The sequence below is a fragment of the Epinephelus moara genome, chromosome 13 (genome assembly GCF_006386435.1).
Source record: "Epinephelus moara isolate mb chromosome 13, YSFRI_EMoa_1.0, whole genome shotgun sequence".
Taxonomy (NCBI): Eukaryota; Metazoa; Chordata; class Actinopteri; order Perciformes; family Serranidae; genus Epinephelus; species Epinephelus moara.
Window position 1 is genome coordinate 25,443,082 of NC_065518.1, and position 16,981 is coordinate 25,460,062.

The 16,981-nt window shown below is 41.6% G+C and overlaps 1 protein-coding gene across 4 annotated transcripts; it reads right to left on the minus strand.

The window, feature by feature from the left end:
* Window positions 1–699: 699 nt before the first annotated feature.
* Window positions 700–16,563, minus strand: csnk1e (casein kinase 1, epsilon). Of its 4 annotated transcripts, none has more exons than XM_050059254.1 (11): window positions 16,264–16,563; window positions 14,863–14,960; window positions 14,550–14,660; window positions 11,934–12,082; window positions 8,981–9,209; window positions 8,523–8,693; window positions 8,158–8,306; window positions 7,787–7,985; window positions 7,559–7,704; window positions 5,355–5,409; window positions 700–2,119 (listed from the first exon to the last, which is right to left on the minus strand). In XM_050059254.1, the coding sequence occupies exons 2-10, from the start codon at window positions 14,936–14,938 to the stop codon at window positions 5,377–5,379; spliced, it is 1,263 nt and encodes a 420-aa protein (XP_049915211.1). In that variant the 5' UTR covers window positions 14,939–14,960; window positions 16,264–16,563; the 3' UTR covers window positions 700–2,119; window positions 5,355–5,376. The 4 variants fall into 4 exon arrangements, with proteins under 4 accessions (XP_049915211.1, XP_049915210.1, XP_049915209.1 ...); XM_050059253.1 differs by having other exon boundaries at window positions 700–2,122; XM_050059252.1 differs by having other exon boundaries at window positions 5,344–5,409.
* Between the last annotated feature and the right edge of the window lie 418 nt (window positions 16,564–16,981).

Here is a 16,981-nt window from a genome sequence, read left to right on the forward strand (position 1 = left end):
AAGAACGCCTTGTGGGAATTTCTTCAAATCTGGCACACAAGTCCACTTAGACTTAATGATGAACTGGTTAGATTAAGGTCAAAATCGCAGTGACCTTAAACTTTGACCACCACATTCTAATCAAGTAGGTGTTTGTGCCAAATTTGAAGAAACTCCCTGAAGGCCTTCACAAGGTATTGCGTTCATAACCATGAAATGGTTTCTCAAGAATGCCTTGTGGGAATTTCTTCAAATTTGTCACCAATGTCCACCTAGACTTAACGATGAACTGGTTAGATTTTGGAGATCAAAGGTCAAGGTCATTGTGACCTTGTATTTGTCTCATTCCTGTGAATGCAATATCTCAAAAACACCTTGAGGGAAATTATTCACATTTGGCCCAAACGTCCACTTGGACCCAATGATGAACTAATGAAATTTTTGACCTCCAAAATCTAACCAGTTCATCGTTAAGTCTAAGTGGACAAATGTGTAACAAATCTGAAGAAATTCCCACAAGGCATTCTTGAGACATCATCTCATGCTTATGAACACAATACTTCCAGAGGGCCTTCAGGGAGTTTTGTCAAATTTGGCACAAACACCTACTTATTCTAAAATGTATATTATGTATATTATATGTTTCAGTATTAAATGATAAATATGAAAGGTCAAATATTTTGTGATTAATTGAAACATGCTATTGGAAAGAAGTCTGTAAGCTGTGTATATTTTTTATTGATTCAGAAAATATACACAAATATCATAGTAATAAAGTTGAAGCATGGTAAAGAAATGTACAGGACATCAGACAGCTCATTCCCATCAGTGACATCCGCTCATCCTGACAGGCCTGGGTCAAAAACACTCCTTGAAATATTAACATGAACCTTTCTGTCATTGCCTGCCACAGAGGAAACCCAAACACACACTTGTGGCAGACTCTAAAGGTTAGTGGCACAAACGTCTGTTTAACTTTTTTCCCCCAGGGCTATCAGGATGTGAACAGTACTCTTCTCTCCAGCCCCATCTTTTAACAATCTGTCACATTCTGGCAAAAGGTATCTACACATTTTACATGTATTATAAAACAAACAAAAAAAGCAAAATACTACACCAGACTTGTTCATCACCAAGATCTTACAACTTTCTCAAGTCTTTTCATACCTGGAGTTACAAGCTGGACTAAGGCTTTATCATATCATACAATCCTCATGGCTCTGTTCTGTTCTCAACTGTAAGCAGTCTTCCTCCTCCGTCTCTTTTTGCCTTCAATGAGCATGTTTTCCTTGTCAGTCTTGTAGGTAAGACGGTAACAAGTGTGCTGAAGAAGAGGGGGTTTTAACCGGGGACTAGTCTTCTGTTATGATCCATCAACAGCCACCTTTCCCTCCTCTATTCCTCAGGCTCTCTAAAGCAAATCTAAAGGCAAAACGAACACTTTAAGACAGTAACACACAGACAGACACTGACACTTATTGACAAAAAGCAGCCTCGCTCCCATCCACAAATTCACCGCAAACTCACTCACATTCACTCCCCACTTCTGATCCCTTCTTTGATCCATTTCCAAGCAGTCTCCTGTCTCATCTGTTATTGGCCTGAATACAATTTTGTGTTCGTCTCCATAGTTGTTTACATATTTATTTATAATCAAGAACACCACAAGCAGCAGATGTAGCTCTTAAACATTAGCAGGTTGATAGCAGATTTTTCAAAATTTTTATCACAGGTGTAAACCACAGAATAACTGAAATTTAGTCCATTTTGTGCACTTTGATGTTTTTGTTTTTTTTTGCAAGTTGAGCCTCTGAGTCGATGGACAGGTGAATATGAGTGAAGAAGGGGCGGGACCTGTGTGTTGTTTTACCCACTTCCCCCTCCTGGGCCACATCCTGAAATGCAGTACCAACCAGTTCCAGCCAAGAGTTTGTTTGTCCCACAGGTTTCCATCACCTCAGTGTTCCCTCGGCTCTTCCAGGTCACCACTGTTCACACAGCATACTGACATACACACGGATGGCCTCGATCCCCCCTTTAAGGGCCTGCAGTGCCTCCATCCTGCTCCTCTTGTCCTCCTCCACTCATTCATGTTTTCATTCATCCATTTGAAAAGTAAGGGGTATTTGATACCCTGCAGCTGCTGCACCACAAGAAACAAAACAAAGGAAGAGAAATTACACTTTTGGGGTTACTGAAAGGATAAAACTGGGATTATTTCACATATTTTGTGTCAATAAATCTCATACTAATGATCAAAACCAACAATGCATGAGTCTGTCGCAGTACTTTCTGTTATCCCTCCCCTGTCTGCAGCACTCAGTCCAATGTCGAAAGCAGCATGAAGGCCAGTGAAGACATCACAGTAGTTACTTCGCTTTTATATCTATTACTTATCGGTCTTTCTTTCAAACTCAGTGCTGACTAAATTTTAAACAATGTTTGGGCACGGCTTGGATGAAGGAGGATGGTACTTTGGGGCAGCCCATCATTGCATCACGCAGGCAAAGGGGCTAAGATTGGCGTGTCCACACAGGTGGATTGAAGCTGATCAGAGCTGGAGCCGATAAATACCCGTTACAACTGCAGAGTCATTTGTCCCAGGAATGAATGCCGATTGTAAACCTTCCCACTTAATACAAAAGCCAGACGTTAGTGGGTATTTGTGGATTTTTTGTCCAGCAGGAAAGGGGCTATACAGCAGTTACCACCCTTTGGTCCCCCCCCCCCCCCACAGATACTGTTTAGTATTGTCAGCGCCGTTGCAGATGTTAGCACTGTTCGTGCTGTTAGCAATGTTAGCTGCTAGCCGCTGGCTCAACCACCTCCATGTTGAGAGCCATGTGCAGGTAATCACAGCCCAGACTCTAAATAATAGATATGCTCTGAATGTCGTATATATTTGGTTCTTGATCCAATCACTGGACTGGACCAAGAACCACTAAGTAGCATCTACAACAGACAGACTAAAATGAAAAGAACTACAAATAGCCTTGGATACCACACACACACGCACTGCACAACCACTACAGTCACCTACCCTCAGGCTGCAGATACAGGTCACTCCCATTCCAGACCACACTGGCTATGTCAAGCTTTGTGCCTATGTGTATATGTGTCTACCTCTATCATATTCATTATTGCTTGAGCTAGCTTGGGTGCTTGACCCTATTCATTACTTAATTAAGGACATTTTTAACCCTTTTTAAGGTGGATATTTTAAACTATTCTAAACTGCACTGTATGTTGTATGTAAATTATGTTTGTCATTTGTCCGGTTATGTGTTGTGTACACACTCAAGTTTTTACACAGCTCTTTAAGTCTTTGAAAAACAGGTCACAAATACACACATCCATCTTTAAAAGGACTGAAACATCTGGCAGCTTTTTAGCAAGCATTACTCAAAAAGAAGTAAACAGTGCATTTGTCTGGGACTTTTTTCATCAGCACATTAGATGCCCTAGTAAGTATTTACAGCAGCAGGACTGTGTATATATCCACTCAAAATAAACTACAGTTCACAGTGATGACGGAGCATGTCATCCAGTGCAACAGCGTGGCTCACTGATGTTTTTTAATAGTTTTTGGACAACAATGGAGCTCAATGGCACAGAGGAAGAAGATATATCAGGCTTTAATACAGACACAATACTTGTTTGTAAGTAGGATCATTGTTGTTTCTTTTTCAAGGATTTTGTAACAGTAAGAAAATATATAGAATAGCACCAGACCTACACTATAAATACAGGGCCTTACAACATGGAGTATCTACTGACATGACTGTTAGACCCAGCCTCATTACTTTTGTACTGTTACTAAGCCACTGATAAATTCTGTCAATTTTATCTATGATATTTTTTCTTTGTTTTGCAAGTGTAATTTTTTTTTTGATTTTCTACATTTACAAGAAAAGCTTAAAGGACAACTTCGGTATTTTTCAACCTGGGCTCTATTTCCCCATGTGTATGTGTGCGTATGATTCATGGGTACCACTCGTTCTAAAATTGGTTCAGTATTGAGCTGCGAAACGAGCTAAAACGGTAATAGGGGCAAATGCGTCCCGTATAAAAGTGCTTTTTTTCGCCACTGACCGGTTCAGATCGCCAGTGCTATCTCTGTAAATAGCATGCTAACTTAGCCTTTCCCTTACCTCTGGGCTGTGTGATGTCACGAGCTTTGCTCCACTGTGTCTGTAGCTCTCTCTACTCGTGGGACAGCCGTTTTCTTGAGGAAGAGGTGTTTCGGGATTGGATGTCTTCTCTTCTTCGGCTGGCAGTAGTCATCTTGGGAGAAGTGAGCACTGCAGACCCGATGGTCTGCAAGGCGCAGTGTCTGGACAGGAGTGTTAGCATCCATTTGTAGCACAACTAGCCACAACTTCAGCATCTCGCCGTCCGACAAAGGCAGCCTATGAAAGCTGTACGGGGTGTTGCGCGACATCCTGTTCTTGCGTTCGGGAAAAAGGCCCGTTTATTTGAGCACTCCAAAAACTCCAGTAACACTCCAGGGGGTAGCACATAAAAGACTCCGTCCTCTGACTCTTCTAGCGTAACACACACTTCACACACACATACTCATTTACAATACCGAGCGGGGACAACTTCCGCCTTTCTGCTTCAACACTGACTGACAGCTGACTCCACTCATTCACACTCACCACTGCCCCAGGGCCGCTACCATATGCTATTTACAGAGATAGCACTGGCGATCTGAACCGGTCAGTGGCGACAAAAAAGCACTTTTATACGGGACGCATTTGCCCCCATTACCGTTTTAGCTCGTTTCGCGGCTCAATCCTGAACCAATTTTAGAATGAGTGGTACCCATGAATCATACGCACACATACACATGGGGAAATAGAGCCCAGGTTGAAAAATACCGAAGTTGTCCTTTAATCCAACAAAACCAGGTAGCCAAATCATTTATGGACACCCTTTTTATGATGACACATGCATTTCTTACACAATAAAAAACATGTTTTGTGGCTGCATTGCTGGTTATGGTCGCAAAAGGAAAAGCAACATTCACCCTGTAGGAAAAATGGCAACATTTAATTCTAGAGAGGAAACTTGTCATCAAAAATGTCATGATAAATGTTGTACCTCCTTTCCTCCTTTTACTTAACTTATTAAAAGCAACATATCTGGCTTTTTTTTTTTAATTTACTTGCTTAATAACTGGCACTTTTTAAATTTCAATAATAATTTTAGCTGGGTATCAACAATGTCTTTCTCTACTTGGATATTTTAAGGGGTCAGGGGTCATTAAGGACAAAAGGCATGGATAGCTCTTCAAGCATGCTGTTTGTGTTTGTGTTTGTGTGTGTGTGTTTGCTAGACAGAGAGAGAGAGACATGTCCATACCTGCCACTGACCTGCAGACCAGCCAGGAGGAACTCACTTTGCCAGATGTTCAAATGGCACACTGACCTGAGTGAGGAAGGAAAGATGAGAAGCTTTAAGCTGATCAAAGAGGAGAAGACAGACACCTGAAGAATACACTGTTTTTAAAATGCGAGCTCTTCCACACCCAAATCCTGTTTGGTAAGGCTACGGATCTTTGTGATCTGTCAGCAGTTACACCAGAGTTTTCCCCAAACAAAGGCTGCTGCTAGCATAGAAACAATTCAGATGGCGGGCGGGCCCACAGAGAAACAGAAACACACAAAGTGACCAAAGGTTTTGACCTGGAACAGTCGGCTTCAAATCAGAAAACCACCACTAAGTCATCTCACTCACTGGTGCAATCAGTGAACGCCTGTTATACTGTTAAACTATCAAGATCATAGGATAATATGCAAATGTGCTTGTTTTGTCTACTTCATAGTTAATTTATGCGAATTCAGATTGTACAGTGTAAACTGAGATTTTATCTTTTGGAATTTGGAACATCTGCTCCACTAAATTGTCACAGAGCATGTAAGATTATCTGAGTAGTGATGTAAAGACTGTCTGGGTTTTAAAAATGGCTGCTGACATTACTGCAGGATGCAGATATGATCCCTAATAAATGAAGAAGCATTTAATAGAGTTCGATTACACATGATAAAGAGGCTTTGGAACACAAGGAGCCTGCCTTGGTGGATTAGTCTATTCTGTGTTTGTATGATGTCAGACTTAAACTGCACAGTAACAAAACCTCTCCACATCAATATCTTGTGGTGGTAATTATGAGTAGAGTGTGTTTGAATATCTTCCCAGCTTCAATATTTGCAATTTGGAATCATGAATTATAAATTTGTATCAACATGAGCGGCGAGCATAACAGAGAACACAGCGATGTCAGCAGTCCAAGGTAATGAAAATCCTTATGATCCATTTCATTCACAATAAAATGCAATTAATGCGACACAAGAAAAGAGACAAATATCTACTGCAGCTTATTTATGGTTGAGTTTTGTAAATTCTAAAATAAGGCCAAGAGTCTACAGACATGCCCGAAGCTCTGTGAGGCTGTACTTAGGCTCAGTGGTGATTTGAGCTAAATGCTAACATCATCTTACGGACATGCTCAAAATTACAATGCTAGCACATAGTATAATGTTTAACATGTTTAGCGTATTAGTTTAGTGTGTTAGCATACCACCACAGCTGAAAAAAAGTCATTGGTTTTGCAGGTATTTGGTCATAAACCAAAGTATTGGACAAATAAAAAAAAAAAAAGAAAACAATTTTAAATCTCATGGTAGCACTTGAAAAAAAGTCAGGGATCACCAAAGTCATTTGGGTATAGCGTCAGGAGACCTTGAATGTCCATGAACAATTTTGTGCTAATCCCCTCAGTAGACTGAAGTCAGGGTATCTCACCTTTAAGTCAGAGCTTTGATATGCCTATGACACCACAGAAAAAGTAAGATGCTCACCAAAGTCAGTAGGATTGATCCTCTGTGGATCATGAATGTCTGTACAAAATCTCATGGTGATCGGCCAAACAGTTACTGAGATATATCAATGTGGACTAAAGCCGTGGACTGACTGACCAACTAGCATGGCTGCTAACATGGCTAAGAATGATTCAAGAAACACAGGACTTTCTTCAGTTTGCATCAGTGAGATGTCATGCCTGGGTCCAACCTTGGAATATACCCACTCCACAGAGCTGACTGATTCACCTGGCATCGTGACATGGAACAGCAGTTTCTCAGTCACTTTGTTTCACTTCACTCCGCACCACTCATAAAAACCCTGGCAAAACCTGTATGTTGCCATGGCTACGCATCAGTGTGGACTTAAAATGACAACAGAGTCAAGTGGATATGTGGGTCTCTAGTGATTGGTTAGGGAAAACTGAATCCCCCTCTCTCAGGGCAATCAGTAAGAATAGACATAATGTCACAATGAAGATGGAAATGGAGTGGAATGAGTTGACAGTTCTGTCTGATATCAGGCAATTTGCACTTGCAACATGTGATGACTCAGTCTGTTTGTTGGCCCTGTGCTCTGTGATTCGCCACCTTAATCTGTATGTCCTAGTGAATAAGAGGACACTCTCAGTTGAAGCAACTGATGCGCATAAAACATGCGGTGCCTCCCTTCACAACAGAGTCTTGCTGAACCTGTAAAGCCACAGTCTTTCTACCTGTGATGCAGTGATGCGTGACTGGTCGAGGCGTGCAGTGAGGTCGGAGGAGGAGACATTGGCAGGGGCCCCGCGGTGAAGCCTCATGGCCACCTTCCTCTCTCGCTCGGCTCGCTCTGCTCTCCCCGCCTGAGGAGAGCGGTTACCTGCACACACAGACACGTGCTTGATTTGAAAGCCTTCAGTCTGTTACAGTTGTATCTCCAAAACCACAAACAGCATTCTGACCTGACTGCTGGACCCCACGTGTGGCCGGGTTTGAGGGAGCGGCATCTGCCTCGTTCCTGACTCTGTTGGCTGCTGAAGGGTTTGGACCAGGCGGCAGAGCTCGACCTCCAGCTCCTCTTTGGCCTCCGCCTGCTCGCTCCTCCCCTTCTTTTCCCTCCCTCCTCTCCCTCTCTCCATCCTCTGCGGTCCTGCTGGCCCCCTGAAACAAAGAGGAATAGTACAGATGTAAACATGCTGGAGAGGAGAAAAAGGACAAAAACATAATAGAAAAGGCATTTGAAACCTCTAGGCTGGAAGTAGTTTGCAAAAGCATGATGCTCACAGTGTTCTGTGAATATAGCAACTGTTACAGAACGTGACGAGCCACTTACAAACTTTAGCATATTCCAGTCAAAGACGTAGTCATAGGAGAAGCCCTGTCTGTGGAAAAGGTTCCTGAAGAGCTGCCTCAGATATGAGTAGTCTGGCTTGTCGTCAAACCGCAGGGAGCGACACAAATTCAGGTAAGTGGAGAACTCAGCTGGGAGACACAAGAGAGAAATCAGAATCAGCTTTATTGGCCAAGTGTGTGTGCACATATAAGGAATGTGGCTTGAAGTGGAGTCAGAGGAAGTGGATTTTAAGCAAAGAAAGTCAGGTGTCAAACCTTCTGAGAGGAAATGTGACAGAAATATTGCAAACGTCCTCTTTAAAGTGGCCTCTCTGCTGTTATTAGTGTCTGTTTCTGTGTACTCACAAGGGTATCCCTTGCAGAGCACTTCGATGGGGGTGGACATTTTCTTCTCACTGATGCGTTCATACTTCTGCCTCTTGGTGGCAGCCTTGAGCCCCTGCCAGGGCAGAGAGCCCAGGTTGAAGTACATGAGAACGTAGCCTAGAGACTCCAGGTCGTCTCGCCTCGACTGCTCTGTGGAGGAATAGACAGAAAGAGCAAGAGAGAAGACAGGAGAGGCAAAAAAGTTTGAGGAGGGAGAAGCAAAGGAGACAAAGAAAGAGGTAGAGGATAAAAGTTGAAGGAAAGGAGAGGTAGCTGCAGTTCTAATAATCCAGTCCTGATCGATAAGCATGCATATTGCAACATGTTCTACTGACCCTGCTGTGAACACACACATAAACCACAGTGGGGTTAGCAGAACACACACATTCACACCTGCACAGTTATCTAGGCCAGTCTCTGTGTGTACGCTGTCTTACCGATGCCCAGATGCGTGTTGATGGAGGCATAGCGGGCCGTGCCGGTTAGGTTCTTATTCTCACGGTACGGGATGTGCTGGTGCGTTCGGGCGTCACGGTACTTCTTGGCGAGGCCAAAGTCAATAATGTAGACCAGGTTGCCCTTCTTGCCGAGCCCCATCAGGAAGTTGTCAGGCTTCACGTCTCTGTGGATGAAGTTCTTGGAGTGGATGTATTCAATCCTACTGATCTGGAACGGAGAGACAGGGAACAGGGTTTAGCTGGGATTAACGGAGAGTATTAGTGGTTTTGCATGTTGTTCTCCATTAACAAAAAAATTCAATTCATGGGGTATACTGTGAGTTTTTAGGTTTAGACCTTTCAGGAATCCCCTGGGTTATTTTATGTCAGTGTGCTATGAGAGTCAGTCAAAATGAATCATAAATATTTATTTGCCTTAGAGGGACACTCACTCACACACTGCAATTTAGCACTGCACTTTCATAAAGGAGGACTTGGAGTGTTGGAGGACTCACAAGAGGCAGATTTAAAAAAGAAATGGTCAAAGCAGCAGAGGGATATCAAGATATCTTGACTTTTACTCCTGAATATGGGTTTAGCTCCATAAACAATGGATCCTATAGCTCCCATAATGCAACCAAATAGTCTTTTGTTAGATAAGTGCCCACATCTTAAGCTGCCTTCAAATGGGTTGTGTAACAGTGTTCAAATGAAGGCCCCCCTGTTGTGACGTGCTTACTGACATTTTCAGAAATGATGAATGCCTGGAAGTTGTTTTTTTTCTGTGGACGGTAAGATTATATATTATAATTTTTGTCGTATAGTGTTTTTCTTTTTAATTTTAATAATATATCTGAGGAAAAGATAGATAATGCCTTTGCATTTCCTCCATTATGTTACCTGCTCGCTAGCTTGCTAAATTGTTAGCCTTGGTGACGTCTAGACGCTGACAGTAACATTAATATTAGCTCATGTGCTTTTTAGTTCTAAGTAATTACTGCAAACTTTTGTAGTTCATGTTGCTGTTGCCTAGCAGCAGTGTTCTCACATCTTAAACCACTTGAACTTCAAGCCTTAACCATGAGCTCATGAATACCATTTAAAGGCAGCAATATACCCCAAGTTTTTAAACGCAGGCTGTCTGTTTAAAATTGGAGTCTCAAGCAAAATTCGACATACCATAAATGCGAACTGAATCTAAAGAAGGCTCTGTTTAGAGTCACAGGGGACAGTATACAACTGTTTTCACAGGCCGAGTTGTACTCCTTTTGACAAGTTCACTGGTTTTCATGTGTTGAATCAATCTTTTGTCACAGTTACATAATAACATTTCCATGTAATAATGCATGTTGCCATCATGAACTGCTCTGACATCCAAGATTCAGCGTCAGCTACCAAAGGGCATTCTATTAATAAGTTGTTATAAAATCAAAGCCAGAAGACAAAAAATAACACAGAGGGACAATGTTAAAAGGATCATACTGTATGTATCGGGTGTTTCTTACATTAAAAACATTGCCCTTAAGAAGGCTACTGTAACAACTCAAAAGTCATAGTGTCCTTGAATGCACCAACAAGGAGTTTTTTAAAGCAGAGCATGCTCACAGTTGCAAAACCAAACTACAGTCACCGTTTTCACAAAATAAGGAAAGTAATGGTGCCCTTAAAGTGACGGATTACCTTTCACATCTCAAGCTGATTTTCATAGCGCAATAAAAGAAGTGGAGATCAATGACTGCCTATAAGGTGGGAAATGCATCTAAAATCATCTGCTGTGGTGTGCTTTAAAAAAGAGAAGTATTGTCGGTGCCTTAGTGTGTGCAGTTGTTGGGTGTGGTCCTTGAAGTTTTATATTTGTTGAAGGTTGACCCCTTCTGTATTTCTAGATAACATACGGGTGTTGGTCACATGCTTAAAAACACGCACTGTGGAATACAACTGAGTGATCTGATGTTTGAAAATATATAAATGAAGATCTATCTTTCCACATGTTTTCAGATTAGTGAGTTGGCTGAAAGTCTTTATATTCCCATAGTTACAGAGTGTTTAGTCTAAAACTGAAAGTGAGTTTTAAAGGCCACAAGTCTCATTGCCTGGTGAAATAATAGTTGAGTCATTGGTATTAATCAATAACACTGTCAGTCAGTCTGCAGATATATAGAGGTCATTTTATGTTATGGGAGAGTTAAAATCTTAGTTATCGCCCCTTTAGAGGAGAGGAGAGGAGAGGAGAGATGTTACAACGACAGCACAGAGAGCGATTAGGAAAAGAGGTCAAAGTTGCAGAGAGAAAATGGGACGAAAAGAACAAATGTGCCGGTTGTAGACTAAAGAATGACATATGAGGGATTAAAGAGGCTCATAAAAGACACCACGGGCTGACCCCTGCGACGGGGATTAGGCCGTCTTGCGGAGCTTCCATGTCCTAGATTGGAATTGACTTTTATGGAGGAGCTGAATGGTCGGAGATAGTGAGGGGATAAGCTTTGTCTGGAGCCAGGAAACAAGCTTCAGAGGTTTAGATGAGAATTATTCTCCGATTTCAAATGATCCATTTAGTTCCAGTCTAAAAATAGCCACATCCTTTTATTGAAATCAGTGTAACTTCCCAGCCTGAGGTTGACTTCAGTGCATTATGTGGGAGCAAAGGTGCATGTTTAGACAAATATGAATAGGATTGGAATAGTATTATTTCGCGTGTACCTTCCCATCATTTACAACTACTACTGTTTATCTATTGTTTTCCTTGGATGCCCGGAGGAACCTCTTTACAAAGACTCAATGAACCCTGATGAAGCCTCCATGAAACATAACAGCGTCCTTCAGCAAGCTCTTCAAGTAATTACTTACTACGGAGGGACTGCGTGGCAATTATCGGCTCTGGATCCCAAGAAAAACCCTGATGAACTATTATGTTTTACAGTGCGGACTGCAGTCAGGAAGTCTGTCTCACCATCTGGTCGGCCAGCAGCAGGACTGTTTTCAGACTGAATTTGCGGGAGCAGAAGTTGAACAGGTCCTCCAGACTGGGCCCAAGCAGCTCCATTACCATAACGTTGTAGTCACCCTCCGCTCCGCACCACTTAATAGACGGGATTCCCACTGTGGGGAGGAAGGGTAGGGGAATCACAGGATTAGGAAACACAATAGTGCATTAACAGACAGAGTTGAGTAACTAGTGTATATATGGGTTACAATCCACCAATTTTCACTGCAGTTTGCATTTATACTACTACTGCCACTATAGCAGACAATTAATATTTATTTTACTTTTAGGTTTATCGACAATCTATTTTCAATTTTACCTACTATTTAACTGTTTATCCATTACTTGTTTAACATTACTTGTTTTGGACACTTCTTAGTCACAACTTAAAGGCATACTATGCAGGAATTGTCGGCTACCATTTCTAAACACCATCGCCAGCTAAAGTAAAAATTAAAGTAAACCCCAGATTCACTCTCGTTTTGAAATAAGCTTTGTCCGCTTGATGTTATTTTTTGGTGCTGTGTCATGCAATTTTTGCAGCTTCCTCTTGGATGTATGCTGCTTACTGTCTTGCACCTGGTCCCTATGTTTTTATAAAGTCCTAACATCACCTGCGTGCTGTACCGAGGAGCATCCCAAACACAGCAAAATCAAAAAAAAAAAAAAAATCCAGGCAGAGAGCAGAGTCACTGCAGATAAGAACACTGCCACGCACTTCCAGTGGGTCATAAGTGATGACTGAGAGGGATTATTTCTGTATGAGTCTACACATTGTTTGTTTGTTTGTTAAGGAAAATCCTGCACAGTATACCTTTAAATTGCTCAGGTGTAATAACTGACTTAATATGCTGACATTTTTTTCACATCAAATAGAAATTTCTATTTCATCAAATGACTTGAGCTCCTTGACAATCTTCCCATGTATCTTCTGATAACTACAGAAGTACCCCATGTATCCAAGTACCTCTGGTTGGGAATCACTGCTCTAGAGCACCCAGTATGTGGCTTTAATGTTGCATAATATAACAATGAAATCATAACAATACACCTGCATCTAATCCTTATAATATTTATTACTATTTTTATTATTATTATGGGAAGTAGTACTATAAGTCAGTGGTTTTCAAACTTTTTGTGCCCAAGGCACACCAAGGGGCGAGGCAAAATCTCAAGGCACACCTGTATTTATATCTGAGCACAACATCCTCTATTATGTGTGTTATCACTCTTATGACAACATAAATGTTTGTTTTTATTTACTAATATCAAACAAAATTGACAACCAACTATTACTCATGAAATATTTATTAAAAAAATGATTCAAGAATTAATTTTAAACATTTTAAAATTACATCAAAGCACGAATAACACATCCATTTAAACGGGCAATAATGTAAGACATGTGACGCGTCACACACTTATAATTCCCTCACATGAATAGCAATAAATAGGTTCCCTGTGAAGGTTTTTTTTAAATAAAATTTAATTTTTTAGGTAGAGTTTGCCTCTTTATCAGGAAATAGATGAGCATGACATACTGATACTATCAATTAAAAATTCATTCATAACTTTTTGTATAAGCCCAGTTGAATATTGCAATAATAATATGTGGTTATCCCGAAATCCCACAGCACACCTGGATTTGCAACACGGCACACCATTTGAGAACCACTGGTATAAGTAGTCACAACATAGGTACCACTACATAATACATCTTTTTTATATTACTTATATCATCATATAAAAATGCTATATTACTACTACTAGTGAATTATTTCTGCATAGCGTGCATGTTACATAATCTGCACATATATTATATAAACATACTTTAATATGTAATTATATGTATTGTACTTATTTATTCTTACACCTATATAAATGTTTATATTACAAATAGTATACATTTCATGTCATGCCCTATGTGCACCAATGGATTTCTTTGGCACAAATATTTGAATAATTTCCTTATATAATTATTATGTAACTTGCATATTAAATAATGGTCATTATATTATAGTTTTATTGTGATGTATATATAGTATAAAGCTACAAATTCCCTCATTTTATTTAAATATTGACTTTAAATTTAAATCTTATTTTACCGTGTATTTTTCTTTTTAAAAAACTTTTTCACCTGCCTCTCTTACATCTGTCTGTCCTGTTGTGATGTGAATGTTTCCCCCAGGATCAATAAAGTCTTATCTCATATTAGTTAATTCCATCATTAACATGCAATGCTTCAATACCTCCTAACAGCCATGACTACACCTCAGTGCTACTGAACAACCACTGATATCGCTCAACAACCTTAAAAACTGTCTTAAATGCTCCTTAATTTCAGTCAAAGATGCCTTTCAGTGTCCCAGAATGACCCTGAATGCACCTTAAATGCCCCTAAATGTCCTGAGATGTCTTTTAAGGTCTCTAAATACACTGCAATGCCTTCTAAATAATTGTAATCATTGCTCATTCCCCTCCGCAGCCCTAAACACCCCTTAGCGCCCCTTAAACTGTTCACTGCCTCTCAGTGCCCCCTAGTAAAGCTTCCAAAATCCCTGAAACACTTCTTGTGCGTCTTACCTCCACCCTGCATCATCTTGTAAAATTTGCTCTCAATGTGGAGCTGTGGATGTTTGGTTTTCACACATTCCAGTTTGATGGCTACTTCCTCTCCTGTAGCGATGTTAGAACCTGTCCGGGGAATAGCAGAGATGTAATTACAAGACATCAGTAAATTCCAACACATAAAGGCTCTTTTGATCTGTGAAATTTGAGAGCGAGATTTAACATAGTTCACAAAAACTAGAATATGTGTAATATCTGCTTTTGTTGGAATTTAAGAAAATAAGGAACAATATCAGGTTAGCACAACACAAACAGTCCAAATTCTCACCAAGGTAAATATCTCCAAAGGATCCGCTCCCTATCTTCCTCCCAAGGCGGTACTTGTTCCCCACCCTCAACTCCATGGCTCCTGAGCTTTTCAACTCACTGAAGGGGTAAATGCACACACACACACACACACACAGATACAAACACAAAGCTGTCATCAATCAGCGGTGATCAATAGAGTAAAAGGACAGTGGTGCAAAGCTGCAGACTTCAGACTCAAAGCTACGAGCCCTGGGGCGGCTGAATCATGAAAGAAAATGAAAGTGGAGGCTTGGGAAAACCGATGGCAGAGATGAGAAAGAATGAAAAGTGCAAATTGCTGAGGTGAAGCAGTGACGTAGTGCAGCCTGAGTTGAATCACTGGAACTAGGAAGGAAAATGTTGCTCACTTCCAGCTATAAAGTGACTTCATGTAACTGTGGAAGCAAATCATTTCTCAATATACAGGATCTGATGTTACCACCCTGCTGCTCCTACCAGCCATGTTTTGTTGAGTTGGAGACATTACATCTTCAGAGGCCGCGATGATGAATCCTGGTGTCTCAGAGAACAACAATATAGGCCAATGAAGTGTTTACGAAGTGCATGGGGAAAAGGTGCGAGCAAAGAAGAACAGAGCGTGTAGTTGTATAACATGATTTATTCAGAGCTGCAGGGGGGGAGCTGGATCAGCATCTCACACACTCTTCCCAAAGCACTTCAAGGGAGTCTGGTCTTGTGTACAAGCGATTTGCATAAACTCCCAATTTCTGACTGGAGTCCCCTGACGAAATTTGAATGAGTCATGCTTTCCTCACCCAAGCCCTATCTGTGTGAACAGCCATGAAATAGGGACTTAAGGTTAGGCTTTACATGCCTGTTTGACATTGCACTAAACGCTGACTAAGTTCGTTTTTTTGGCTGCATTGTAGACCTACATACACCCCATCCACATATGCTGTGCAGGGAAAATAAGGCAGAGCAAGCCACTGCTGCACATTACCAAACCCTTTACCTCAAGTCTCCCCAGCTCATCTCCTCTCGCAGCCTCCTCAGAGCTGCTATACTGTCAGTGTTACAAAACTGAGACCCACTATTGCTGCAAAGGACTGCAAAAACAGGCAAGACGTTGTATTTTCAAAGAGAATACTTCATGCAGTTGCCCCAGATAGCACAGGAGATGAAATGGGGAAGGTGCTGGATGCAAAAACACACCGTTCACCCCGCACTGACCATCAAACGTGGTAATAATTCCCATAACCGCACCCTCCATATACAGGTAGGACCTCTGAACAAGCGCACCCCCCACCCCAACACGACTCTATTTGGACTCTATTTGTCTAACCTAACACACACCATCACACATACACACAAGCCTCCAGACACTAGCCAACATACACCCCCCACCCCACCTCCTCCTCACCGGGTTATGTCAGGCTCCGTGGTCGCCCGCTGGCTGTGTCTCACTCAGGACCCTGGACAGCGACGCACCGACGCGGCTTCGGACGGCTCATAACCTCGGAGATCTGTCACCCGAACCCCCGCTCCCGAAACAAGACCCCCAAATAACACAGCTGATGCGAGCCGATCGGAGCCCCCTGGAAGATATTCACTGTCACGATTTTTTTTTCTTTGGAGGAAAAACGCCGAAACCAGACACTGAGGTCCTTCTCTCTCTCCTCTCTGGCTGCTCTCCTCTCTCTCCCCCTCTCACACACCCCCACCCAGCCCTCTCTCAGTTTACACCATTGACAATATCAATGATGTCATCCACAGACTTGAAGAGATGCCCGGATTGTCTTAAAGCCGCCGTGCTGCTGCTGGGCTTTGCAGGCATGAATGAAGCGCACCGACACACCAGCTGCACTCACACCCTTCACTTAGAGTTGCGACATGTATTTACACCAATACATCACTCTCACATTCATCCTTTAAGTAAAATGTAGAAAATATATGTAATAACAGCATGGGCAGGTCAGTGCTGTGTGTGTGTTACACCAATTGTTGTGTCTAGGAGAAGTGTCAACACCCTCTAGTGGTGCTTCCTACAAAAATGTCTTACTTTATAACCCACATTTCTTTTGAAAAAATTGAACACTTGATCACAGGCCTAATTGGAATGAAACTGCAAATCTTTTGTA

Excerpts from the sequence above, each read along its gene's own strand:
- csnk1e (XM_050059254.1), bottom strand. The coding sequence starts at position 14,938 with ATGGAGTTGAGGGTGGGGAACAAGTACCGCCTTGGGAGGAAGATAGGG. Across the intron at positions 8,694-8,980 it reads CAACACGCATCTGGGCATCG|AGCAGTCGAGGCGAGACGAC; the intron begins GTAAGACAGCGT and ends ATTCCTCCACAG. Across the intron at positions 7,986-8,157 it reads ACTGGAATATGCTAAAGTTT|GGGGCCAGCAGGACCGCAGA; the intron begins GTAAGTGGCTCG and ends TCTTTGTTTCAG.